A 25,295-nucleotide genomic window follows, 5' to 3' on the forward strand; every position below is an offset into this window, starting at 1 on the left:
AATCGATGGCCCAGTAGCAGGGATGACCCGCCCAACATTTACCCAGATTCATGCGTTCTGAAAACTGGACCCGGTGGCACTCAAAACCGGAATCGCCAAATCGCGCTGGCCGCTCATTGCCTCAGGCAGAGAGCGGTGTGGCATGTGATGATAGGCTCATCTGTCCCTGAAACGATGTCCCCACTAACTACAACAATTCGCCATCTGCGAACAAGAAAGCAGCAAGGGCGGTGCCTGGTGTGGCAGAGAACCCCCCACCGATCTACACTAGTGTACGGATTACAGTACAGATTACGGACTACGGACTACAGTACGGATTACACTAGTGGCAGGGGCCCCTTGCTGCTGGAGCCTGCCGCTTTCTGCTGTCGTCCCCAGCCGTTGGGGTGTCCAACTCGGTATCGTGGCTTGGCAAGGCGCCAGCTCATGCCGCTCGTATTGAAACACTACGCAAAAGAGTCCGATTCGAGAAACCGTTATTTTTGACCCTCGCAAGATCAGTGGGCACGCCGAGTTACTTCGTGCCTCGTACATCGCCCGACTGCTCGACACCTGCACAACTCAAAACACTCCCAGGAGCAGCGACCGAGCACAACAAGCCCGAGCGATCTGAGCCCCCTCCACCGACATTGCCCACCCGCCTTCGCACGCCAACCGTCCATCCCCAATCGCAATGGCCGCCCCGGGTCTCTTCTCGGACAAATACCTGTCTCCCGAGGTGCAAGCTGCTCTGCCGGAGGGTTATAAGCTGCGCGCTCTTCGCCGGGACGACTTCGACGCTGGCTTCCTGGACTGCCTGCGGGTGCTGACGACGGTGGGTGACATCTCGAGGGAGGCCTGGGAGGAGCGGTACGACTGGATTGCGAGCCAAGATGGCAGCTACTTCATTCTCGTCATTGAGGACACCACCTCCAATCCGCCGAGGATCGTCGGTACCGGTGCGCTCCTGGCGGAGCGCAAGTTGTAAGGATCTCTCCTGCCAACGCGCCGTCAGATTCGCACCAGACAACTAATACGACTCTCGCGCGGCAGCATTCACAATCTCGGATCCGTTGGCCACATCGAGGATATCGCCGTCGCCAAGGACCAGCAAGGCAAGAAGCTGGGGCTGCGACTCATCCAGGCGCTAGACTACATCGCCAAACAGACAGGGTGCTATAAGACGATATTGGACTGCAGCGAGGCCAACGAAGGCTTCTACGTAAAGTGTGGCTTCAGGAGAGCCGGTCTGGAGATGGCGCACTACCACGAGGGTCCCAAGAGCAGCAATGCCTAATAGCTGGAACGGCGGATGCAGGCGTGCAGTGCAGCGTTGAATGGCCAGTTCCGTCGCTTGGCTGCGGCAGCATCCAACAAGGCAGCGATCTTTGGTAGCAAACACTTTAGCTACGGTCAGCAAGGAGCAGTATACACACCTGCAGCTCTGGGTTGAACCCCAGCACCACGCCATCCCTGTGGGAGAGGCTGAGATCTTCAAGGCTACGGCGTCGGGACTCCTCCAGATCCAGAAAAGCGTGAGGGAAGAGGCTTATTTCCACATATAGCTGGGATGGTGTGAGTGATTAGGATGGGACAGAGGTAGACCTAGAGCAGCGTTGCTTTTTTTTTTCATTGGTTCCTTGATGTGCACGCATATCCGCCCTGATCATCCGGCATACCCGAGACTTCGGCGCGCTCGACCACTGTGATGAACAAGAAGATAAAAGGTAAGATAAACACCATTTTTGGTTGCATCGCTCCGGGAGACCCCGCCCGCAGTGTCAAGCTGATAGCCTCTGGCAAAGTGGCCGACCCCTCGTGGCCTTCTGACACACTCAGCAGCAAAGCTGTCATCCTCGCATTTCCCCCGCATCGGCATGTGATTTTCAAGGGCCTGAATCCCGATGCAGCCAAAAAAAAAGCCGAATTCTTAAGACCCGACTGGCTGGCCGAGGTGAACACATGCATCCAGCCCAGCTCCTTCCATAAGACCTCGACATGCAACCGCCTTCCGTAATGGTGCTGTGCAACCCCCCATCGGAGTCCCTATACGTTGCACTGACCCTCCGACACGGTAGGCCCGAATAATTACGAACCCGGCGGGGAAGCCTCAGGACTGCTCATCCAAGCCCAGATCGGGTGATTGCTCAAGAAACTGGACTGAGATATCAGATCAGCCACGCCCAACCTTGGGAGACCCTGCTGGCCAACGACCGGCCGTCTCTAACTATCCGGAGCAGTCCCCTCGTGCACTATCTGTGATCCATCGCATGCCACCGAGCCCAAGACATCTGCTTCTCCTGTCATATATGCATGATCTCCCTATGTCTTCTATGTGATCTAATATCGCCGTCTTCTGCTGAGCTGCTTTGCGTTTCGTGAGACGTGCAGCTGACCTCCTACCTGCCCGCATACATATCCCTCGGCTACTCAGGCTTCGTTCCATACTCGGAATCCGGATATCCCCAACTCACAAGGCCCGAGGCTTAGAAGAAATACATAGAAAACAAAAAGAAACGGCCAATCGGGGTTTGCATGCAATCAAAGTCTAAAAGCTCCGTCGAAATTATACAGAGAGCCGACGCATCTTTCAATACGATGGATCGGGACCTTCACATCGCTCTGACCCGCGTCCGCATTGCGCTCCTGCAGTGGGAGTAGGTTCCTCCTTTCCGTGAGTTTCAGTTTAATATCAGACATATAATAACTGTGGTTCAGAGCTTGCGAGAAACTTGGCGTTGTTCCACCGTCATCCTCCCACCGACGAAGACGGGGATCCCACTCAAGTCGCAAGAACGGAATGGTCATCGCCAGCAAGCACAAGGTCCTATAGCTGCCGGTTTCCCCTTTAAATTACCTCTTCTCTCCTCCTCAACTAAACCATATCGAGCCCTTCTCGCACCATGGCTCCCCACGCCACTGACGGTTCCACGGCGACAGCCTTGGAGGGCAAAACTCCAGAACACTGGATCATGGGCAGAAAGGAATTCGAGCGCCGCATGCCGCACCACGACGGCATCAAGGCGCTTTGGGAAACCAGGTGGCGGCTTCCTGTACGTAATTCAGTACCATGACAGCTCGTCAAATCCAACAGATGGTCTCTGGGCGCAGAGATAAGCAGCCCAGACGGGACGTTTTCCATAGCATCATCCCACGTCAGACTGGACGCCAGTGCAACGATATACTCACCACCTTTTTTTTGAAAGTGCAGCAAGTCCGTCTACCCGTTCCACGACGGCGCGTACGAGGACTTCGCCCCCATCTTTGAGGAGCTGATCAAGGTAGGTGATCAGCCCAACCTCTTCTCTCCCGTCCCTCCCCCCTTCTTTTTTTTTTTTTTCCCTTCCCATAGCCCTAAGCTGATCCCTTTCATCCTCTCAAATCACGAACAGCGAAACATCAACGATGCCTGCTTCCCGTCGTACACAGAGGCCTTCCTCCCCACTGCCGAGCGTCTCGCCTCCCTCGCCGATAAGAAAGCCACCGCCAGCACCACCACCGCCGCAAAGGAGGCTTCGGCCCTGTACCTGCGTGCCTGCGCCGTCTACCGCATCGCCCGGTTTCCGTACATCACTGCGTTTCCGGAGGTGAACGACGCTGTCAAATGGTGTGTCCCCCACGGTCGTTTCCTTGTTTCCGGCCCTGTTTCTCTTTGCCGCCTGCTTCCTCCGGAGTCCTCAGAGAAGATCGGGCAGTAGCTGATGCCGGGGCGGAACGCAGGAGGGCGTGGCAGGCGCAGAAGGAGACATATCTGAAGGCCGGTCAGCTGTGGGAGTGTCCTGTGGAGGAGGTTTTGGTGGATCACAAGCACGCCAAGGGCAACGACAAGGGCCAGATTCCGGTCTACGTGAGGGCACCGAAGCTGGAGAAGGAGCAGAGGAAAAGAACAAAATGCCCCGTAGTGGTCCTGATGACTGGGTTGGACGGGTACCGGCCGGACAATACGGTACGGTGCGACGAGTTTCTGAAGAGGGGCTGGTGAGTACTATATTATGAACGGCTTGTCGGGAATGCTTTGTGCTGACTGAACGGGTGGGCATCAGGGGCTCCGTGGTGGTCGAGATACCCGGCACGGCCGATTGCCCCGCCGACAGCGCCGACCCTCTATCGCCCGACCGGCTGTGGACGAGCCTGCTCGAGTGGATGGGCAGCGACGGACGGTTCGACATGAAGCGTGTCATGGTCTGGGGCCTGAGCTGCGGCGGATATTACGCCATCCGCATCGCCCATACGCACCGGGATCGGCTGGTCGGGTGCGTTGCGCAGGGAGCCGGCTGTCACTACTTCTTCGACAAGGAATGGCTCGAGAAGGTGGACGGACACGAGTACCCTTTCGAGTTGCGTGAACCCCCCCCCCCCGGAGTAATGTCCTGTCTTTGGATTGCAGAAGAGTGCTGACTCGTCAAAGGTTGACGCCTGCCATGGCTATGAAGCACGGGTTCAATTCTGTCGATGAGTACAAGGCCAAGGTCCAGGAAAAGTTCTCGCTTTTTGAGACGGGCATCATCCAGAGACCGTCGACCAGGCTGCTGCTGGTCAATGTGAGTCTCTCCTCGTGCTGAGGAAAGGAAAGGATTGGTGGCTGAGCTAACTCTCAACAGGGTACTCAGGACGGCCTCATGCCCGTCGAAGACTCAATGATGCTGTTCGAGTATGGCACTGTCAAGGAGGCTCGCTTTTTCTCTGGCGCGCTGCACATGGGCTATCCACTGGCCAACGGATCTGTGTACCCCTGGATGGAGGAGGTCATGGCCTCGGTGAGGGACTGAAGTCGAGAATCGGTAACCTAGTTGTCCGCGTCGCTATTTCCATGCTGCTCTATTACCTTCTAATTGTGCTCCTTCCCGTCGTCCGCGTCCATAGGAAAAGAAAGTTCGTTGTTGGGCGCAATCAGTTTCACCGTCCCATCCATCCACCGTCCACCACCAGTACGTGGCCGCTCACATAGGCACTCGCCTTGCTTGCGAGGTAGACGGCCGTGCCCTTGAAGTCCTCGGGGCTCCCCCACTACGGAACAAGCGTCACATTAGCATCGTCGTAACACGACAGGTGGCCCAGGATTTAGAAGAAACAAAAGAAGGGAAAAAAAACCCACCCTTCCGGCCGGTATCCTCGCGCTGATGCTAGCCAGCCGATCCGGGTCGTTGAGCAGCGCGGTGTTCATCTCGGTCTCGATGTACCCGGGCGCGATGGCGTTGACAGTGACGCCGCGGGCGGTCCACTCGTTGGCAAAACTCTTGGTCAGCTGGCCGACGGCGCCCTTGGACGCCGCGTAGGCGGGGACGGTCAGGCCGCCCTGGAAGGTCAGCAGCGAGGCGAAGTTGATGATGGAGCCGCGGCGGCCCGTCACGGGCGACGGGTCGAGCTGCAGCATGTGCGCGCCCACGTCGCGGCAGAGAGTGAAGACGCTGTTGAGGTTCACTTGGATGACCTGTTTTCCAGGGAGAAGGGGGGGAGGAAGGAAGAGAAGAAGGAAAGTTGTGTCGTCAGCGAGGATGCCGCATGCGCGTGAAAAAAAGCACGAAGGGACAGGACAGTGGAAGTGCGCTGCCGTAGGGGCTTACCTCGTTGAAGTCGGAGTCCGGGAACTTCTCGCACGGGTGTCTCCGCTGGATACCGGCGCAGTTGACGAGGATGCGGATCTGGTGACCGTCGGCGAGGATCCGCGGTACCAGCTTCGAGACGTCCTCGGCCGAGCTCAGGTCGGCCGTGTAGATGGTGGCGCTGCGGCCCAGGGCCCGAACGGCATTGAGAGTATCGGCGGATGTCTCATCTCTCTGGACCGCGGGAGTCAGTCGTCCATGGCGTTCAAGATGTGTGATGTTTTTGGAAGTGACACTCTAGCTTACCTGGACGAGAAGAATGTCGGCTCCGGCTTCGGCGAGGGCGATGGCGACGGCCTTGCCAATGCCGCGGGTGCCGCCAGTGACAAGTGCGGTGTGGCCTTCGAGCGAGAACATGCTCGACACGTTGCTTGTCGCCATTGTTTCTGTATTTGGTTTTTTTTTTTTTTTTCCTTTTGTTTCCCTCTGTTTCCCTTATCAATGAGTGCGTTTCGAGGAAGGATATGCCAGAGCCCGGACCCTGTGCATATGAACAACTTATGTTGTGTTCAACTCCTGGATGCAGAAGAACCCGCTTTGGGCCGTCCCCATGGTTGGCGAAAGGTGGTGTAAGTCGGATGACTGCATGTTCAGGGACCCTTGTAGTTATCTTGGGCCCAGTTCCTGCCCCAACGCCTGCTCAACTAACGAGCGTAGAACAAGCGGGACGGTCGACCATGTCAAACCACAAATACGGTACCGTACGGTCACAGTTTTGTAACCGGTACGGGGCAGTTTACTGCAGTAAGGCAGTTGGGCTCGGTTGTGGGCCAACAAAGTCCCACATTGCCACAACCGCACCGCACGCACTTGCCCGCACAGGTTCGAGGGGAGGTAGCTCGCGCGATGGCCACTTCCAGTTGCTGGCGCTAACCCCGCCTATGATGGATTTTAGGGGCTCGAAAAAAGACCAAGATTTGGCACATCCGCCTGCGGGGGGCATCAAGGCGCTGTTGTCTTTAGCCTGGGGTCTCCTGGGTCAGGTACACTAAATCAGCTTAAGGTACATACCTACCTGCCTCCTCGGGTTACACGTCACAAGTCCGAGTCTCGTGGTGAGCTCATGTGGCCTTCTCCCATCCCAGACCCTTCTTACAAACAGGCAAGTGGATTCGGTTCGATATCGTGCTTTCCTGGGTCCATGTTGTACACGCCTATCCTCGTACAAATCTGTACTAAGCAGTGGCACCGACTGACGGAGCCGGGCTTTTGTAGCCTTATAATACGGGCATCTCGGTATCCGAGTCCCCTTTGCTTGGTGCACTAGGTATTGTGACTGCAAAGGAGCCTATCCGAGCCCTTTTTTGTTGGATTGAAAACATTTATCCCCAAACTCCATCGCCAGCGCTTTGCTCCTTACTCGTTGCAGTCTCAACTGATTACAACTCGTTCGCACCCCCCTTTTTCTACCACCCCTCTACCAATGGCTTCCCGCGTCAAAGCTTCGGTCCTTCATGGGGCTCGGGACTTGCGGCTCGTAAGTTGACCAGACAACATTCAACCTGACCGCGTCGAGATTACATGGAGTCAAGCAAGGCTCACACAGTTTCCAGGAAGAGCGAGAGCTGCCTCCACTCGGCGCCGAGGAGGTCCAGGTTGCCGTCAAGACAACAGGGCTCTGCGGTTCTGATTTGCACTACTTTGGCCACTTCCGCAATGGCGACATCTTGGTGCGGGAGCCCCTTACCCTAGGCCACGAATCGGCCGGCATCGTCACTGCCGTGGGCTCCGGCGTGTCTTCGCTCAAGGTCGGGGACCACGTCGCCCTGGAGGTTGGCCAGCCATGCGAGCAATGCGAGCTCTGCCGCGAGGGCCGGTACAACATCTGCAGGGAGATGAAGTTCAGGAGCTCGGCCAAGGCATACCCGCACGCCCAGGGCACACTTCAGGAACAGATAACACACCCGGCGAGGTGGTGTCACAAGTATGTCAACAGTGGCCCCGAGAAACCCCTGGAATAAGCGTCGCTGAAAAGAGCACACAAGACTTCCATCGAGCGTCTCTCTGGAACTCGGGGCTCTCGTCGAGCCCCTGGCTGTTGCCCTCCACGCCACCGACAGAGCGCGCCTCGCGCCACGCTCCACCGTCCTGGTCTTTGGCGCCGGGACGGTCGGCCTTCTCTGCGCCGCCCTCAGCAAGGCGGTCGGCGAGGCCACGGTGGTAATTGCCGACATCCAAGAGGGCCGGGTCAAGTTCGCCGTCGCCAACGGCTTCGCCGACGCCGCCGTCCTTGTTCCTATGAAGCGGCCCGACACGATCGAGGCAAAGCTGGACTTCGCAAAGCAGGTGGCGGAGTCAGTCAAGTCGACAACGCACAACGGCCGGGCCTTGGGCGAGGTTTCGGCCACGTTCGAGTGCACCGGTGTTGAGGCGTGCCTACAGGCCTCCATATATGTGAGTTTTTTTTCCGTGTAGTAAAAGAAAACCAAACAAAGTACCCCAGATGTGAGGATCTGACCGTGAACAGGCTACTGCCCCTGGTGGGAGGATCATGCTCATCGGCATGGGCAATCCCATCCAAACGCTGCCTATCTCGGCCGCGGCCCTGCGCGAGGTCGACCTCGTAGGCGTCTTCCGGTACGCCAACACGTATCCGCGGGTCATCGAGCTGCTGGCCAGCAAGAATCCCCGGCTGCCCGACTTTACAAAGCTCATCACCCAGCGGTTCTCGGGGATGGAGAGCATCCCCAAGGCCTTTGACATGGCAGCTAGGGTAAAAGACGACGAGGGAAATCTGGTATTGAAGGTGATGGTTGACATGTAGGCAGCGAGGAGGCGCAGAGGGTTAGATGATACATACACCAAAGATCTCGCTTTGTCGGGGAGATGAGATGAAGAAGAAAAAAATGGAAAAAGAAAAAGAAAAGAAACTCGAACATTGCAGACAAAAACGACGTCTATTTCTCGTCTATCGACCCGATTTCGCACATAACAAGAACCCAGCCCAGTCTATGACTTGTCCGGGAATCCAAAGTCCACGCCAAACGGCGGGTACACGAACCGCATCAGCTGGCCTTCCCTGGTCAGCCTGTCCGACCAGTCATTCAGCAATTTCATATCATCGGCGTCCAAGTCAATCAGCTTGAGGTTCTCCTCGATCCGCTCGCGAGTGACCGATTTGGCCAGGACGGTGCTGCCACGGGGGACTATCAACGCAAAACACAACTGCGTCAGCAAAAGAAAAACACCTTTCCCTTTTCTTTGCTTGTATTTTTCTTCCCGTCCCCTCTGGAACGGGAGCGATGGTGGGATAGTGAAGGGGCAGACACATACTGTGGTAGCTCAACAGGACGGTCGACGGCTTGACACCGCGCTTCTCGGCGATCTTGACCACGGGTTCGGCCGTGAAGAGCGGGCCTCCCGTGCTGCCCAGCGGGCTGTACGCCATGATGTGGATGCCCTTTTCCTTGCAGAGGTCGACAATCTCCTGCTGGGGCAGCGCTGGGTGGTTCTCGATCTGGTTGACAGCGGGGACGACGGTGGCGTGGGGGAGGAGTTGCTCGAGGTAGCGTTTGCTATACTGTCGTTGGGGGAGGGAAGGGGTGCGGAAGAAGGTTAGAAACTGATAAAATAAAACGGGGAAAAGGGGCTAGCGGGGCGGGGAGGAACGAACGTTGGACACGCCGATGGCCTTGGTCTTGCCGGTTGCCAGCAAGGCCTCCATCTGCTTCCATGTGTCGACGTGGTTGTGGGAGCGGATGATGTCGCGCTCGCCGTTGGGAAGCTTGGGGAAGCGGTCATCGTTGCCTACCGCCAGCCGAGTCAACACACCGCCACGGTTATTTTTCCCAGATGAGCAGGAAAGAGAGATGTGCCCCCGGGTCGGGGACGGAATGGGACGCTTGCTCACCCTCAGGGTTCATCAAGAGCGGCCAATGCACCAGGAACAAGTCCACATACTCGAGCCCGAGGTTCTCCAGGCTCTTCTGCAACCCCAGCGCGCACCGAGTCGTGTAGGTCGCCCACACCTTGGTCACCACAAAGACCTCCTCGCGCTTGACGATGCCCGCCGCGAACGCCTCGGCCAGGCCCTGCCCGACCTCCTGCTCGTTGCCGTAGCAGTACGCGCAATCGATCAGCCGGTACCCGGCCTTTAGCGCATGCACCACCGCCTCGCGAACCTTGCCCGGCTCGGATTGCCATGTTCCTGTCCGTCCGTCGGATGTTAACCGCTGTCGATGGCGAGGGGGAACTGGAGTACAGGGAGGCGGGAGTGCTTACCCAATCCAATGGCGGGAATGTCCTGGCCGGTGTTGAGCTTGAAGGTCTTGTTTGCCATGGTTATGGTTCGGGACGAATGACCGGAGGCTGTGCTAGGTAGGATTGGCTGTCTCTTCCACCGGAAGGGACGCACAAGTCGTTGGGTAGAGGGAACTCGTCTCGGGAAAGGTCGGAGTGCAAACAGCTTTGCGACAGCCGACGACGGGTCGTACTGGAGTCCTAGCAAAATAATAGACAAACAGATATGGCAGGCGAGGGAGCAACAGTGTCGAAGACGCGAGACTCGATTATCAAGGAAGCGGGAAGGATAGGTGGGTATCTTGGGCCTGGAAGCCGGCTAAATGGGGCGCCATCACGACACTAAGGCAGCGGGGTGCGGGACGAGGTTCGGTGCATATTGTGCCGCTGTCGAAGCACTCTTGGGTGCCGTGACCTTTCAAACTGGGGCCGTTGTTGACGATAGCCAGACCACTGGACGGATTGCTTCTCAGGCGGACTTTTTCAAGCCTGCTACGGTATCACTTTTTTACTACCTTTTCTTGCATTGTTACTCTCACTAACACACATTAACCATCAATAGGAGCTGGTTGTGTCCTTGATAGATGCTCTGGAGGCCTTGTTCCAAGGATAATGATCTTTCCAGAGTTGCCCCTCCTTCGCCGTCTTCCGTCGGGTGAAGGCGGGTATGGTGGGGTGTCTATCAGGGGTTTCGTGGCCACCCTTGCGAACGCTCGTCGAATGGTGATTTGATAGGTGGAAAAATGGTCGCTTGTGTCGGTAAGTCAACAAGCTGGGCTGGGGCTCTCTTCGATCGTCATGACTGTTACAGAGCTGTAATTACGAAACATGTGTACGGATCCGTACAATACAAGTGGTAGGCGTCCCGCTAGTGAGAAGTTGACGAGGATTGAACTTCGTTAGGATCCTGTCATTAACAAAAAAAGGATGCTCAAATGCTAGATATCGCATCTATGACAGCGACCGCCGTCTGACTCCCAGCAATGCTCTACATTGCCATCTAGTCAATACAGGAGAAGCCTTCAACTCCTCAATGTGAAAGTCGCCCGACCAATGCGTTGAATCCCTATTACGAATGTTTAAGATGCGGTGATCTCTGCTGACGCCGCCACGGAAGAAAGGAAAGAGAAGAAGGTGCTGTACAAGAATGGGAATAAGGGCGCAGCGCCCGGCTACCCGGCGATCAACACCCAGAGCAGGAAGAACACCATCTGGTACCGGGAGTCAGCATGATTGCGCACCAGATACCAGCATTGGATTCACTTACAAGGACACCAAACATCTTGGCTATGAGCCAGCGGTTTCCCGAGACGCGGGACCAGTATTTGAGCAGCTCTCGTTGGGCTCCTTCGACGTTGTCGACAACTTCTTCTCTGCGTGGGAGGTCAGCAAACGCAAACATGGCCTCGACGGACGGAGGAACCTACGTGTTTGCATCGATGCGTTGGATCATCTCGGATTGTTCGCTAACCATGCTGGCGAGCTGCCCAAAGCTGCACGACTCGGTTAGCTCCCCGACCTGACATTTGCCATGACCCGACGTCCGTGCTTACATTGATCCGAGTTCGTTGATGGTCGCTTCGATCGCCTCAATGGCCTGCCCGCGCTGTTGGATGTACGAGTTCTGCCCTTCCTCCATCATTTGCAGCTGCAGCTGCTGGTCTCCACCCATCGGATTCAGCGAGATAAGGTCGGCGCCGGGAGACGGCGTCCCCCTCGCCGGGGTGCTATAGAGAGGGGATGCCGAGGGTGGTATGGACGCGTGGGCGTGCTGCCCCACCGTTGACACAAACGCCTCGGTCCGTGATCTTGAAGCCTGAATGTTTTTGGTTCGGATCTCCAACACGTCCTTGAAGTTTGCGCTGACATCCCCCAACTTCCCCTGCAGCAAGAGCAAGATGTTCTTGTTGTTTTCCCCCTCTTGATCTGGTTTAGGATGCAGGCGCTTCGACAGAGCTTGCAGGTTGCGGATTTCTTCGTTTAGGCGAGAGAGGTCTTGTTTGATGATGAAGGTCAACTCGTTCACCTCCACCGGATTGTCGTCAAAGAGTGATCGCTTCTTCGCAAGTTGTGCAAGTTTTTCGAGCTTCCCCATCGTCGCCGAGATTCCCCTACCGATCTCTGCCGCGTGCCGCGCAAATTCGGACCGCCGCGGCGGCGCGCCCCCAGCGGCCGCGCTCTTCTGCGCATCGCTGAGCAGTCGCTTCGAGCCAGGCTTGGCCGCCTGTTTCCGCTGAGCGGCAGAGACGATGTGACGGAATTCCGCCGTTCGGTCGTTGATCGCAACGGCCATGGCGGCGCCGACAGTGCTCGTGGTGCGACGGTTGGGCGCTGGACGTTCTCGGTGCGACGGTTGGCGGGTCAGTGGTGGTGATTTAGGTGATTCACTATGCGATCCAGGGGTCGGGGACCCAGCAATGGTTCTGTCGGTCGCGAAGGGCCTGTGCACCTCCCGATAAAGCAATTACAGACACGGCGTGTTTTCTGGTATCTGCCGAGCGTGATTGGAGGCGAGCGAGATGAAGGTTCCAAAGAAGTAGTTTTGGCGAAGCCTTGCCTCCTCGGCTTGTTCTTGGATCGAGGGAATGCCACGGTGTTTCGCGCGGCGGCGCTCGGACCGGGTCGCTTTCACCAAACTTGGTCTCGCTGCAGTCAGTGCGTGTTTCACACGGGAACTGTACTCCCTCACTGTGGAATCGAAGAAACACCAATCTCGAAACGACCCTCCTAAACTACGCTAGCGGGTGCGAGCCTTCTTTGTAAGTCCATTTGTTTAGATTATGGAGCAATGAAGCTTGCTCAACAGAAGAGCAAGAAGAGTTCCGCTCGACTAGCTTGGAAAGCCACTTGGCGCGATTGTACCCACCACATGGGACAATGATGGTCTACGCAGAAGTAGCGTAGTGTTACTGTACTACACATATACTATGTAAGGCGACCATGGCCTTGCCTTACGTCATGTGTGCACTTTGTTCTTCGCTCTTCGTTTCTTCGAGAGCACCGGCAGCAAGCGCAGGAGAGCGAGCGGTTCCCGAGAAGGGGACAAACGCGAGTCCGTACAAGTGCTTACGTCTTCAGACATGGTCGGTCTTGATCAAATGATAAGAGATCTATGCTTCGATGGGCACATGCGCACAGGTCGCATGCTTAGAAGGTCTCAGGATGAGGACCCTTTGTCGAGGGAGTGTTTCGTGTAGTTTTTAAGCTCATCAAGGGTTGCGTCCCCGCCGTTGCGTTTCGTGGATCCTGGCAGGCTGCAATCGGCGGATTGCCGAGACACTCCATCCCAATGTTACTTGGTTGTTAATTAACCAACACCCTGTCGACTGCAAGATCTGAATTGCGTCACCAACGAATACCAGACAGGATCTGCTATTGTTAAGAGCGTTCATTCCCGTCTTCTTTGAAGCTGCGTTCACAAAACACAACTGGAACAGTACGGAGTCCGGGGTAACTAATTTCCAACAAGATGGACCACCTTCCATCTGGCCACTAACTACTCCGTACACTTACGTAGTAACTCTTTTTTTTTGGCTGCAGATCATCTTGGCATTGCGCCACGGGCTTGCGGCCACGGTCCTGGCCCCCCGGTCCTCAAGTGAACAACCCAACTCCTTCTGCAGGGCCAGGCGGCTCCAACTCGGAATCCAGTGGGGTCGGCTTTGACGGCAACCCGCTCGTCTCGTTCCCCTTTCGAAACGGCCTCGAATACTGCGTACTCCCGGGACCGACTTGTCCTTGCCCTCCACGAACCCCCCGCCGCGGCCCGATCAGCTAACAGTGCTCGCGCTCTACGTACACCCGTCGTCTTTTGCCGCCCACGTGTCGAACCAAGGTGCAACATTGCGATCGCGCACTACAACGCCTTGTTTCCATCGTCCGACGCTCGAGTTCTGAACAAAGGATAGGTTGTGCAAAGGCCGCCACAGCGGTGATATCAGCGACCTCACAGGCGGGTGCAGCTCTGAGCTGCCGGGCACTCATCGCCACGATGGATGGAACTTACGGCAACATCTTCCCCGCCAGCCGGGCCATGTTAGTCGATTCCTTCTGCAGACCGTTTTCGGGTCACATATCTAATTGTGCCGCTTGAACAGGTCTCCGGCCACACCGGCACCAACATCGACTAGCAACCTATACAAGGTGAATGTAAACCGCCAGAAGACGAAGAAATGGGCCAACTTCAAACCGCAGAACTATGACGGCGACGATTGGGGCGACGATTATGACGATCCGGTTCAGGGAGCAGACTTTCCGATGCCACCGAAGCCCCTGGGGCCACGCAGCCCGGCGACGACGGCGCCTGTTCAGCCGTCGGTGTCCGGTGCGCTTCCACGGGGTTCAGCCGAGCCGTTCGGATCCTCACCACAGCATGGCTCCGGACTTGGTCGCCCACGGTTTCCGTCTGATGTGAGGAGCGGCTCCCCTGCACCGCCAACTGCGCACCCCCTTCCCTCACAGCTTGCCCAGAAGAGCACCATCGGCGCGAATGACGTGGCGGGCGGTCACGGAGCGGCACTAGAGTCCGGCGCTGGCTCTAAGCCGTGGATGGGTTCACGGTCGGCGTCTCCGTTGAGCCCAGGGCAGCTCTCATCGCGTGACAAACCCCTCCCGCTCATCCACCCACAGCAAATGCAGGAAGAGAAGGAGGGAGAACGTCAATTGCTCGAGACTAGGGACAACACGAAGAACGACGAAGGAGAACCCACTGGGGTTTCGAGTCCAACTGCCGAAAAGCAGAGCGGATATAGGTCTGATGGGATGCTGGCCAGCTCTGGGAACGACGGGCTTAGTCCTGAGTCTTCCAGGGTAGAGCACAAGGAATCTCAAAAGTCTGTCCTGCCTGATTCCCCCCAGAATATCCGACGTTTCTCGACAAGCCCTCAGTTGCCGGATTTGGGTCGCATGTCGGGCTTTGGCGAGGATCTCTTTTCTTCTGCTTTCTTCCCTTCTTCAGGACTACGCTCATCTCTTTCCGACAGCATGCCACTGCCGACCTCGGGCAACTGCATACCCGAGTCCGATGAGGGTACTGCGACTGGGGCAGAAGCCTCAAACCAATCGATCACTGCCCCCGCTCATGAACGCGTGGTCTTGAGCACAGAAACAACTGCTGGCCTGCCGTCGCCCCGAGGTGCAGCAGAGTCTGTTCATGACGTGCCTGAGCAGCAGGCGCCCGCCGCAGACGCAGCTCGGCAACCTGCAGCATCCGCCGAAGAACAGCCAACTACCTTGACAGCCAGGCCGCATCTTCCGGGTGGCTGGGTTTCCGAGACGCCCTCGACACCCGCTGGAGTAGTCTCGCCTTCCACGACTGGCTATTCCGCGAACACGCCGGAGAAGGAGACTGAAGATAGCTCGCGACCTGATGCTGTTCCTCTGGATGTTCCCAGATCCCAACCCCGAGAGTTGGAACAAGACGAGAAGGGTGACGGTTCTGTCCCTTCCCGTCAGAGCTCGCCGCAAACATCTTCACAGCCCTCAGCATCAGCCCCGGTTTTGAATACTGAGAAGCGTAGCATGGGCTCTCCACAGGCTTCGCCCGTGGCTACGGGTCATTGTGACGCATCGCCGGCCTCCGAGACCGAAGATCCGAAGTTGTTCAGCAACTCAACGTCAGCTGAGGCGAAGACCAAGCACACTGAGATTGCTCCCACAGCACCGCTCAATGCTCATCGAGAGACACCGGACATTAACGCTAATCCAGCGCCGGTCCTGTCCCCGCCGTCCCCCGCGGAGCCCGTATTGGATTCGGCTACGCAATCGCCGGTCAAGGACAGCGACATACTGAGCGAGGAAATCCTCAGGTCGCTCAGCCCCGCTCAACCAGCCAGTTCCCCCCAAACATCTACGGCTGCTTCTCAAGCCGCTGCTGCGGAACCGGTACGCGAAAGCAGTTATCTCGGGGATGTTTATGGCGATTACTGGTCAGCAACCGAAGAAAAGGCAGAGCCGGGTCTGCTGCAGGTTGGAAAGACCATTGACGCGGGCAAGGCAGCGCAAGAGGCCGCCCCTCTTCCGACTAAGACCCCAGAAGACGGCGGCGGCGCAGAACCAGCGGATGCGGTTGGCTTAGGCGGTCTGTCTTCTCAGGCTCACGCTGCCCCGGCCAAAGCTTCCGATGTTGTCGAGCCCAAGAGCGCATTTGGTGTCGTAGGACTACAGAGACGATTCTCGTGGGAAGCTCCGGTGCAAGAGTCGCCTACAGCCAGCGCCTCGAGTGCAGCAGCAGAGCTTCCGGTTGAACAGAAATCGCTTGGTTTAGGCGTCGATACAACTCGTGCCTTGACAACGGAGAACGTCAATCCGGAAACAGGGGAGTCGCAGCCATCGCAAGCCCAGGAAGGAGCTGGGAAGTCAGCAGAAGACTTGAGAGCCGAGTTCGCTCCCGAGTTCAACCCAGCAGCTACCCTTGGAGCCAACCTAGGACTAGATCGGCTGAGCCAATCGCCTTCGCCAGCGTCCGACTCGGCGAGCAAGCAGGGCGAACAGAAGCGGTTGTCGCTGGCGGAAGAGAAGATTCTCTTGGAGGAGGCATCGAGTCCCGCTGCCCGATCTCCGCCCCTGGAGCAGCATCCGGCCTTTGCGAATAGCCAACAAGCACCGCGGGCCGAGCTCCCGGAGGCTGCTTCACCAAAAAGCATCCTAGGGTTCCGAAACATCATGGAACTCCCTTCGGCTGCGGAGCGTATCAAGCATTACAATGAGAGCCGGTGGCATTACTCGGCCGTCGATACGGGCTTGGACGAGTGGCTGCAAGCAATGATCCTGAAACATCCAGAGCATGCCAATGATGTGTCGTCCAATGCAGGAGCAGCAGCGGTTGTCCAGCAAAGCAACCAGGGCGGGAGGGGGCCGACGCTGCACATGTCCAACCTTCAACACAGTTTGAGCGGACTGGGGCACTCGGGCAACCAGGTGGGCACGAAGAGCAAGGAGCTGTTGATGGCGGCGGGCAAGGCCAGCAAAGGGCTATTCAGCAAGGGGCGTAATAAGCTTCGGGGGACGGGCGACAAGGTGTTTTCCAGTTGATGATTGGAGTAAGCATTTCTTCTCTTCCCCTTTTCTTTAATTCCGTCTTTCTGTTTCTTTTTTTTTTCTTTTTCCTTTTTTTTTCGCATACATCTGGAAGGATAGCATCTCGAGTAACCAAGGAATTGGGTGTTGTTGGCTCCGCAATCTACCTCGGGAGTATGTATGTACAGACTAATATGCACAATGGAGCTTTTTAGTGATAGTGATAAATCGAAAAGGGAGCTGGCCGTGGCCTTCTCTCTCCCGCAGCGCGATCTGCAACACAGCACAAGTTTGCCGTGCGGTGTCCGCGATGGTGCAGCGACCAACCGTTTTCCGCGTTTCCCTCTTTTCCTCTCATAGCAGAAGAGGAATCGCAACAACGCAGCAGCCCACCCAGGAAGCTTGGCTTTCGTCGCCGTGTGGGTTTGTGGAGAAAAGGAACCGGGCCAACCGAACAGCGCGTCTCCACCGGAGCTATTTGCGGTTAGTTATAAGCAGTTAGCGCAACGCCCTGCAGTTGGGCCAGCGGCCACGGCGGTTTGTTAAATTGGGGATCATCTCGTCCCACTTATTAAACACCGCTCAATATGGCCCACCAACAAGACGAGAATGAGCAGGCTCCGGGATCTCCACTTGTTCTGTCCTGGACAAAAATCGGGAGACTCTGGACGAGCAAGTAGAAGGCTGTGACAGCGGCCGCGGGTCGTGTACCGCGAGAGAGAGATGCCGGAGGTTGAGTTTGGGTGCGAATTGCTCGGGAGCCAAGAAAAGCGTTGTATTTTTGTTGTTCGACCCTGGAAGCAAGAAGCTCTCGAAAGATATCCCGGCCTGTTAGTTAACGTTAGTTAACTACTTCGCTAGACTTTTCGTTGGATCAGGCTGCCGCATTCAGCCCGGCGCCGCCCATAAGCAATCGCAGGGGAGCGAGTGGGTGCTGCAGCCGAGAACCCTGGGTAAGCTTGCTTGGACCAATCCGCGCCGCAGCTGCCCTTGGGCCCCGAGGCAGGGGTGGTCATCCAAGTCCACTCCAACTCTCCGCATCCCCAGGGCCCTGGGCTGAGCGAGCCTCTTCTCCCCAAGAGGGCCCGGATCGCGTCTTCTCATTTTTAGGACCCTTCTTCTTCTTCTCCGCGCAGGGCTGTTGCATCATTTCGCATGGCCCCGGCGGACATCGATCCACGGCATTTTGTTCTCTTCACTGAACAGGCGCACGCTTGACAGTCTGCGGCAAGAGCGACGATTAACGTTAGTTATTAGCTGACAGCGGCTGAGCTTGAGGGTCCCTCCCCCCACCCCATTTTTATTCTGCAACAAGGTCTCAGCCCGCGAGGCTCTGCTAAGCTCAGGACTCCAGCCCATCTCGACCGCGGTCTGTGTTGGCCTACCGCGCCGCGCCCAATCGAGCCGTCCGCTAACGACGAGAGACGGAGATAACTAGCTCACTCCACCAAAGTCCTCGTCCACTCGGACTTCTGAAATCGATCCGCCGTGTGCAGCCGCTCTTGATAAACTCGACGGGCACTTAAGTGACTGCGCAAGGTTGTAATCGCGCGCGGCCGAGTCCCAGCGCCGCACAATCCCCGCGCCCGCCGCCTACCAGCAACAAGCCACGGCGGCAACCCTGCGGCGGTCACCCCCCCCCCCCCTTCCCCGCGGCGGTCGAGAGCGAACACCTGTCGGACGGCAATCATACCTCTGCAGCATTGACTTGCCCGTTCATCTGGTCGGGCTCAGCGATCTGGTCTTCTCCGCGCCGGCGGAGAGAACCCTCGATTCGCTGTCCCTCGCCAGCCCAAGCCTCCGCTTCCTCCTGCACCTCCCCCTCCTTTCGTTTCGGACAACCCAATCTGTGCACATGGCTGGATACTCGCAGAACCCGAACTACAAGCCGCTCCCGCCACCGGGAGATTACTCCCAGGCCTATCACTCCCAAGGTCAGCAGCACCTACAGCAGCAGCAGCAGCAGCAGCAGCAGCAACAACAACAACAACTCGGCGCCAATGCCCTCCGCCGACCGCCTTCCTTCGTAGGGCTACCCCCCATCCGCCGCGCTTCCACCTTCGGCTCCTCCCTTGGCTTGAACGCCGTGGAGTTTTCGTCCTCCGACGACAACGCTGAAGGTGCCGCCCGTCAGCAGGAACCCCAGCAGCAGCAGCCCCAGCAAGCCAGTGCTCCCCCTCAAGGGACTTCACCTCCGCCAACCATGACCGGAACGCAGCAGACGACGGGCCAGTCCATGCATCCCTCGCAACCCTCCGATCAGTCCGTCCAGAACGTCTACCGCCCAACCCAGGGGGCGCAGGGTCCTCAGGGGGCCCAAGGACCGCCGCGCCAGGGTCAAACATGGCAGCTGCAGGGACAGAACCCCGGCCAGAACCAGGGCTTCCCCAACCCCGCGTTCCAACATGCTGCCTTTCACGGCCAGGGTCCGGCTCAGACACCGCCAAGAGCATTTGGGGGACCACCCGGAGGCCCTCAACCGATGCCGAACGGATCCGCGTTCCCTCCGGGTCAAGGCCAACAGTTTGGCCAAGGCGGCGGTCGGCCAATAATGGTCCCGCCCCATATGTTGCCCGGGAACTTCGCTCAAAGATTCCACCCCCCAGGCGGAGGCTGGAACCTGCAAGAATCGCATCTGTCTGAGCCGCTCCATCCCACGGGCCGCCATCGTCACTCCCCGAGCAACACGTCTTCACAGCAACAGCAGCAGCCTTTCTACGGCTATGACAAGGAAACTGGAGTCTACACGCCGACGTCGCCGGCCCAGCGGCGGAAGCCTCCGCAGGAGCAGCAGAATCAACAGTCCCAACAATCTCAGCCGACCCAGCCAACACAGCAAGATCAGCAAAACCAGCAGGGAAAGGCCACGCAGCCTTCGGGTTTGCCCACCCAGGGGGGTCAGCCGGCCACCCCTCAGCAGGGTCAGGCAGTGCCGACGAGCCAACAGAGCCCGATGAATCAGCAGCTCGGCGGCAACGGCTTGTCGCATTTGCAGTCCCACCCGTCTCAGCAGAGTGAGTTCGGGCGCCATGGCGGTTCCCCTCACGAGTACGGCGGAGCCAACAAGCGTAACTCGGGCGTCTTCTCCAGCCTTCGGAACCGGCTTGCCAGCGGTCATTCGGAGGAGCCCCGTGGCGGCGGCGGCGACGCGCCAAAACCACAGACTGCCAATGGCGACTCTGCCTCGGTGGCGAGCATCACGACGGAGCCTGCGGGACAGCAAGGGGGGCAGAACCCGGTCTTTGGACCAAAGGCCGGCTCGCCCACTCCCGACAATTTTTCGTTCAGCCAGAGCAAAGACAGCATCATCGCCCACGGCCCCGGGACCCCCGTCGGCGAGCGCGATCAATTGGAGCCCCAGCCTTCGCAGTTTGCGCCGCCTAGCAGGAAACCGACAGGCTTCCTCCACTTTGGTTCTCACACGACGCCAGTCCAGCCGGGCGGCAGTATTGCCTCTGGTGCCCCTAGGGCGGGGTCGCCGGCACACTCATCGGGCCACAAGCATACGGGAAGCACCGGAGGTCCCAAAAAGCGCTTTTCCGCACTAAAGGACGTGTTCCGATCGTCGCCTCGTGACGGTTCCAACAAAGCCGGAACTTTCACCGTCAGGATACCCGCGCAAACCGCTTCCCAGATGCAGACTCGGACGCCGCCACCTCAAGGACAGTACCAGGGCATGACAAACGGACAGATTTCGCTCCAGTTGCAGGGTAAACCTCCGCAGACCGGCCCCGGACCTCAGCCGGGTTCCATCAACCCCCCGCCGGCTAGCTTTGGGCCTCCTCCACCGGGATCGAGCAACGGCTCGCCCGCCGCCCCTGCGCCCGCTACCCAGCCAGGTTCCCTAGAGCAGCAGCAGCAGCAGCAGCAGCAGCAGCAGAAACAGCAGCAATTTGCAGGCGGGCAGGAGCGCTTCCCTCCTGTTACTGGTCCCACTCAACCTGGCCATGGCTTCCTGCCGGTGCGACATCCGCCACAAGGACCCGCTCCCGTTCAGAACCAGCAAGAGAAAAAGTTAGGCGCAGGCATTCTTGGTTTCCTGAGAGGCCGGGCGGATAGCAAGTCTCAGGAACAGCCAGCACAGCAAGGCAATAATTTACCCGGCAAGGGACAGTTCCCTCCTGGACAGTTCCCTCCCGGACAGTTCCCTCCGGGGCAGTTCCCCCCAGGACAAGCGCCTTTCGCCGGGCAGCAGTTCGGCATCCGCCCCCCCGTGGGCCCTAATGGACCCCCGCCGACGGGAACCGGACAACAGTTCCAGCCTGGGCAGTTCCCGCCACAACCGCAGTTCATGAGACCCGGTCCCCCGGGGACTGCCGGTTCGTTCCAGTCACAAGGTCCAGCGGGGGCACAGCAGCCCGGTTCTGCTCATGGCCAACAGCCCGGTGTGCAGGGAACTGATCCGAGGCCGTTGGTGCAGACGCAGCCGACTCAGTCGTCGGCCCAGGGCCAGCCCGGCAATGTCGGGTCGGGTTCGAGCTACCAGCAGAGTCACTTCAGCGCAGCTCAACAAGCCCGACCCCAGCAGACTCCACAGCAGCAGACAGCCGTTCCAGTCCAGCGAACGCCTTCCGCCTCCATCGTCGATTCGCCGGTGTCGCACCATTCGCAGCCGGCGGCTCAGCCCGCCATGGAGAGTTCTCGGTTCCAAACCGCGTCCCCGGGAACCACGGGGCAACTGTTCGCACCGCCTTCAGCGGGCTCGAATCAGCCCTCCCACCAAGCCGTCAGTGCCCAAAACCTCGGCGCGGCTCCCGAACAACCGCCAGCGGGCTCTGGTCCCGAAGGCTCTTCACGCCTCGATGTTGACTCCGGGGAGGACGATATGCAGAGGCCCGTGTCTCCTGCATCGCAGGCCCCGGCTCCTCCCTCGGGCATCCCAGGAGAGGAGATCGAGCGTGGCGTATCGAGACAGCCTACGACGAGTGGCCAGTTCCAGAATGTTGACACGAGATTGCCGTCGCATGAGTCGCGATCGGCTGCTTCCTCTGGGCAAGAGACTCCAGCGTCTGCTCAGATTCCGGGTTCAATATCCGGGGATTCGTCCCAAAACTCTGGACCGGCACAGCAGCCGCCCAACCAGCAGTTTGATACTCAACCCGGCCTGCGGCCGCCCGTTGGCCAGCAGGGAGGCCAGATGCCCCCCGGCCTGCGGCCGCCCGTTGGCCAGCAGGGAGGCCAGATGCCCCCCGGCCCGCCTGTCCAAGGGTATCCTGGTGGCCAAGCACCGTGGATGGCGAATCAACCCGGCGCTGTCCCACCTCCTCAGTTCCGTCAGCAATTCGGACCTGGCGGCCCCGGCCCGAACGGTGTCCCAGGGAAGGGCCAGCAAAAGGAGAAGGAACAGAGTACCATTTCCAAGTTGTTGTTCGGAGGCAAGTCGTCGAGCGCGGCAGTACCCGGCCCCAAACCGGAGAAAGACAAGAGCTCCAAACCGTCGATTATCGGCGCATTCAAGCGCGGGAATAAGCAGCAGCCCAATGCTCAAGCTCCGGCCCAGATGCCCGCTGGTCGACCCGTCCAGGGCCCGCCTACTCAAGGAACGCTGCCGTTTGCGCCAGGAATGCAGTCTCAGCCTCATCCGCAGCAGCAGCAAGCAGGGCTGCGTCCTGGCATGATGCCCCCTATGCCGCAGCCTCGGCCGGGCGGTCCAGCCGCCGCGCAAGCTCCCCTTCCCCAGGGAGAGCCGCAGCCCAAGGCGGGCGTGCAGGTTTACCAACAACCCCTTCCTCAACAGATACCCTCTCGCCAGGCCCAGCCTCTGGCTCCGGAGCCTCAATATGACCAGGTTCCCATCCCGGCTGGTTATGGATATGTCCACGGCGAAGGACGCGTCGCCCCGGCCCCGGCACACATCTACGTCGGGCCTAACCCCCCTCCAGGTCAGGTCCTCCCGCCCGGGTTCCAGCCGCAGTGGGTGCAGCGTGGGATCTCGCCTGCCCAAGTTCTGCCCGTGGGCGTCGTCCCCCAGCCGGCAGTGCTCCGGCAGACCACCACCATTGGAGCTCCGGCCACCACCACGGTGCCAACGACGACCTCTACTCCCCAGTCCCAGACGCCTGCGCCAGCTCAGGGGCAGAATGGAGCTCCCTCCGCTCCCCCCGCTCCTCCCGCTGCGGAGTCCGCCTTGCAGCCGCCCGCAGGAGTTGCTCCCGTCCAGCAACCGACCGGCGAAGCGCCGCCACAAGTGCAGGTCCAACAAGCACAAGTCCAACAAGCACAAGTCCAACAATCACAAGTTCCCCAGGTTCCTCCTCAAACCCAGTTTGCTCAACCACAACTCCAGACCGAGCAGCAGCCTCTCACCCCCCCGGCCCACCCAGCTCCCTCTCCTGCTCGTGGCCAGGACATTTCGCCACAATCCTCGATCCGGACTCCGTCTTCGCAGGTTCCCGAAGCGAGTATCTCGCCGTCCGAGGAACAGGCGCAGCTCCGGCCAGAGCCGCTCCGAACGAAAATGTCGCCGCCACCCCAGCTCGATCAACATAAGACTCCACAATCCTTCGCCCCTCCCAACGCTCCCGCGACGCAAGGGGTGAGCCAGCCGCATCACACGAGGAATGTCAGCGAGGACGGGATTGCTTCACTTCCCTCGCAGCGTCCCGGACGCCTGCAGCCCTTGAGCTCAGACACTGCCCCTGGCCCTGCCCATCTTGCATATGTGCCTCGCGCAAGCAATGACACCGCTCCTGGCTCGCAGCCAACGCCGGGTTGGAACAGTGCTTCTCAACCTTCAGTGCAAGTGAACGCAAACGCCGCTGCGGAGCCGAAACCCTCCAGCCCCGATCCGTCTGCTCAGGGATCTTCTTCTCCTGTCAACCAGTTAACGACCCCGACGCAACGCGTTGCTGAGGACAACCTCTACGACGCGACGCCGCGCCAGACGCAGTTCCCTGCGGGCCGTCGGGATTCTCAACAACGGTCGCCGCCCTCACAGTCGCAGTCGCCGCCACCGCCGCAGTCACCGCTGCGACAACAACAACAACAACAGCAGCAGCAGCAGCAGCAGCAGCAGCAGCAGCAGCAGCAGGAGCAACAGGAGCGACAACAGCAACAGCAACAGCAACCACTGCCAAGCAACGTGCGCAGCAACACTATTGTCATCACGGCGCCCGTCGAACCGAAATCCGCCGGCCTCTCGCATGAAGTCGCCCGGCCTGGCGGACCCTTCGTCGGCACCTCTCCGTCCCCCCCAACCGCCACACCGACTCCCCCAGTCATCACTCTTGATCCTCCCAAGAGCGACGGCCGCGCTCACGATGGCCACGAGTCGAACGAGGACGTCGAGTTCGACTCGGACATGGACGAGTCCCCCATCATCCAGGACGCCTCCATCGCGACCCTGAAGCAGGCTAGCCCGTCGACCAGCCCGACGGCGACCTCGAAAGGCGGGGACGCGCCCGCGCCGAACGGCGTCGCGGCCGCCAAGGACAGCGTCGCCATCTTTGAGCGCGCCAAGAAGAAGGCGGAGGAGCAGCGCGAGATGGAGCGGCGGATGCTGCTAGAGGAGAAGATCCCCGTCTTCCCCGCCGAGCCCGACGACGGGCCTGGCAAGAAGGGCGACGACGCCCCCATCATGAGCGCCACGAGTTACCCAGGCCAGGAGTGGAACCCTTACGGCGAGGGGGGTTTCGAGGACTGGGATTAAGCGCTTCTACCCTCCCCCCCCCCCCCAAACTCTTTGGTTTTTCCTCTTTTTCTTTACCGAATTGAATACAAAAAAGGGGGGCTTGTTTCCGTTGTTTTCTCCTCGAACAGGTTCTTCTTTTGACACTTTTCCTTTTTCTCTTCGTTTTATTTGTGTTCTTCTGGTTCGCGCGTCGATACTCGCCGCCACCACTCGGTAAATTTACTCTTTCATGTGTCCTTTCCTCATGCCCCCGTCCGGCTAGCCGTTCAGATCCGTCCCGATATTTTTTTTTTTTTTTTTTTTTTTTTTTTTTTTTTTTTTTTTTTGGTTGCTGTGTCTCTTCTCTCCCCGCCTTCTGCCTTGTCTAGTCGTACTTTTTCTATTGACGCTGCAACATCGCCGTCGGTGCTTCCTCTCCGTCTTCTCATCCACTTTTTGTTTATCCTGTCAAGCTCTTGCCTGTCGAGCGCGCGCCTCATACCCAAAACAAAAGGCGACAAAGTTGGTTAACATCGTAACCCCCCCCTTTTCTTCCGGGGCGGGGCTAGTCTTGTCTTTACTACTCCTGCCCTCACTCGAGGGAAAAAGATCAGCTAGTGGTTCCTAACGTCTAATACCTATTTTGCGTCTCGTCACTACGCTCCGTCTCTTACACTGCTGTCTCTACGAGCCGTTTGCTAGACCCTGTAGTTAAATGCAGGTATTCTTACATGACGACAACTGCAAGTTTACTAGCTAGTGCTTTAACCGACCTCCTTTTCTTGCCTGATAGTTAGATTTCCATACGGTACAGAAGAGTCGAGTAATTTGCATCGAGGGCTTTTCAT

The 25,295-nt window shown here is 58.4% G+C and overlaps 8 protein-coding genes across 8 annotated transcripts; 5 read left to right on the top strand and 3 right to left on the bottom strand.

The window, feature by feature from the left end:
- Positions 1 to 459: 459 nt before the first annotated feature.
- P884DRAFT_235739 (acyl-CoA N-acyltransferase) lies at positions 460 to 1,276 on the top strand (the record flags this gene model as incomplete). Its single annotated transcript, XM_069439962.1, has 2 exons — positions 460 to 963; positions 1,033 to 1,276. Exons 1-2 carry the CDS (start codon positions 674 to 676, stop codon positions 1,274 to 1,276), a joined length of 534 nt encoding a protein of 177 aa, XP_069300878.1. The 5' UTR covers positions 460 to 673.
- A 1,606-nt stretch (positions 1,277 to 2,882) lies between these two features.
- Positions 2,883 to 4,748, top strand: P884DRAFT_274609 (Alpha/Beta hydrolase protein; the record flags this gene model as incomplete). Its single annotated transcript, XM_069442746.1, has 7 exons — positions 2,883 to 3,032; positions 3,186 to 3,260; positions 3,372 to 3,586; positions 3,700 to 3,957; positions 4,023 to 4,316; positions 4,388 to 4,520; positions 4,581 to 4,748. 7 exons carry the CDS (start codon positions 2,883 to 2,885, stop codon positions 4,746 to 4,748), a joined length of 1,293 nt encoding a protein of 430 aa, XP_069300879.1.
- Positions 4,749 to 4,875: 127 nt separating this feature from the next.
- Positions 4,876 to 5,939, bottom strand: P884DRAFT_192110 (uncharacterized protein; the record flags this gene model as incomplete). The annotated part of the gene is made up of 4 exons (XM_069437646.1): positions 4,876 to 4,986; positions 5,075 to 5,410; positions 5,544 to 5,756; positions 5,829 to 5,939. The coding sequence occupies 4 exons, from the start codon at positions 5,937 to 5,939 to the stop codon at positions 4,876 to 4,878; spliced, it is 771 nt and encodes a 256-aa protein (XP_069300880.1).
- A 1,066-nt stretch (positions 5,940 to 7,005) lies between these two features.
- Positions 7,006 to 8,346, top strand: P884DRAFT_274611 (chaperonin 10-like protein; the record flags this gene model as incomplete). Its single annotated transcript, XM_069442747.1, has 4 exons — positions 7,006 to 7,059; positions 7,136 to 7,506; positions 7,568 to 7,976; positions 8,050 to 8,346. The coding sequence occupies 4 exons, from the start codon at positions 7,006 to 7,008 to the stop codon at positions 8,344 to 8,346; spliced, it is 1,131 nt and encodes a 376-aa protein (XP_069300881.1).
- A 116-nt stretch (positions 8,347 to 8,462) lies between these two features.
- Positions 8,463 to 10,215, bottom strand: P884DRAFT_216156 (Aldo/keto reductase-like protein). Its single transcript, XM_069439301.1, has 5 exons — positions 9,804 to 10,215; positions 9,433 to 9,729; positions 9,196 to 9,329; positions 8,856 to 9,102; positions 8,463 to 8,728 (listed from the first exon to the last, which is right to left on the bottom strand). Exons 1-5 carry the CDS (start codon positions 9,859 to 9,861, stop codon positions 8,532 to 8,534), a joined length of 933 nt encoding a protein of 310 aa, XP_069300882.1. The 5' UTR covers positions 9,862 to 10,215; the 3' UTR covers positions 8,463 to 8,531.
- A 778-nt stretch (positions 10,216 to 10,993) lies between these two features.
- On the bottom strand, positions 10,994 to 12,374 carry P884DRAFT_289243 (t-SNARE; the record flags this gene model as incomplete). Its single annotated transcript, XM_069443985.1, has 4 exons — positions 11,375 to 12,374; positions 11,249 to 11,314; positions 11,089 to 11,194; positions 10,994 to 11,032 (listed from the first exon to the last, which is right to left on the bottom strand). The coding sequence occupies exons 1-4, from the start codon at positions 12,112 to 12,114 to the stop codon at positions 10,994 to 10,996; spliced, it is 951 nt and encodes a 316-aa protein (XP_069300883.1). The 5' UTR covers positions 12,115 to 12,374.
- A 1,438-nt stretch (positions 12,375 to 13,812) lies between these two features.
- On the top strand, positions 13,813 to 16,853 carry P884DRAFT_191850 (uncharacterized protein; the record flags this gene model as incomplete). Its single annotated transcript, XM_069437622.1, has 2 exons — positions 13,813 to 13,856; positions 13,919 to 16,853. 2 exons carry the CDS (start codon positions 13,813 to 13,815, stop codon positions 16,851 to 16,853), a joined length of 2,979 nt encoding a protein of 992 aa, XP_069300884.1.
- A 1,840-nt stretch (positions 16,854 to 18,693) lies between these two features.
- P884DRAFT_326756 (uncharacterized protein) lies at positions 18,694 to 24,486 on the top strand (the record flags this gene model as incomplete). The annotated part of the gene is made up of 1 exon (XM_069445491.1): positions 18,694 to 24,486. One exon carries the CDS (start codon positions 18,694 to 18,696, stop codon positions 24,484 to 24,486), a length of 5,793 nt encoding a protein of 1,930 aa, XP_069300885.1.
- Between the last annotated feature and the right edge of the window lie 809 nt (positions 24,487 to 25,295).

Source organism: Thermothelomyces heterothallicus (assembly GCF_042370625.1).
Source record: "Thermothelomyces heterothallicus CBS 202.75 unplaced genomic scaffold P884_scaffold_2, whole genome shotgun sequence".
In the NCBI taxonomy this organism is placed as follows: Eukaryota; Fungi; Ascomycota; class Sordariomycetes; order Sordariales; family Chaetomiaceae; genus Thermothelomyces; species Thermothelomyces heterothallicus.

Coding starts and splice junctions, on each gene's coding strand:
- P884DRAFT_216156 (XM_069439301.1), bottom strand. CDS start 9,861: ATGGCAAACAAGACCTTCAAGCTCAACACCGGCCAGGACATTCCCGCC. Junction 9,103..9,195: donor AGGCCATCGGCGTGTCCAAC/GTTCGTTCCTCC, acceptor CCCCAACGACAG/TATAGCAAACGCTACCTCGA. Junction 8,729..8,855: donor CGTCCTGTTGAGCTACCACA/GTATGTGTCTGC, acceptor TTGCGTTGATAG/TCCCCCGTGGCAGCACCGTC.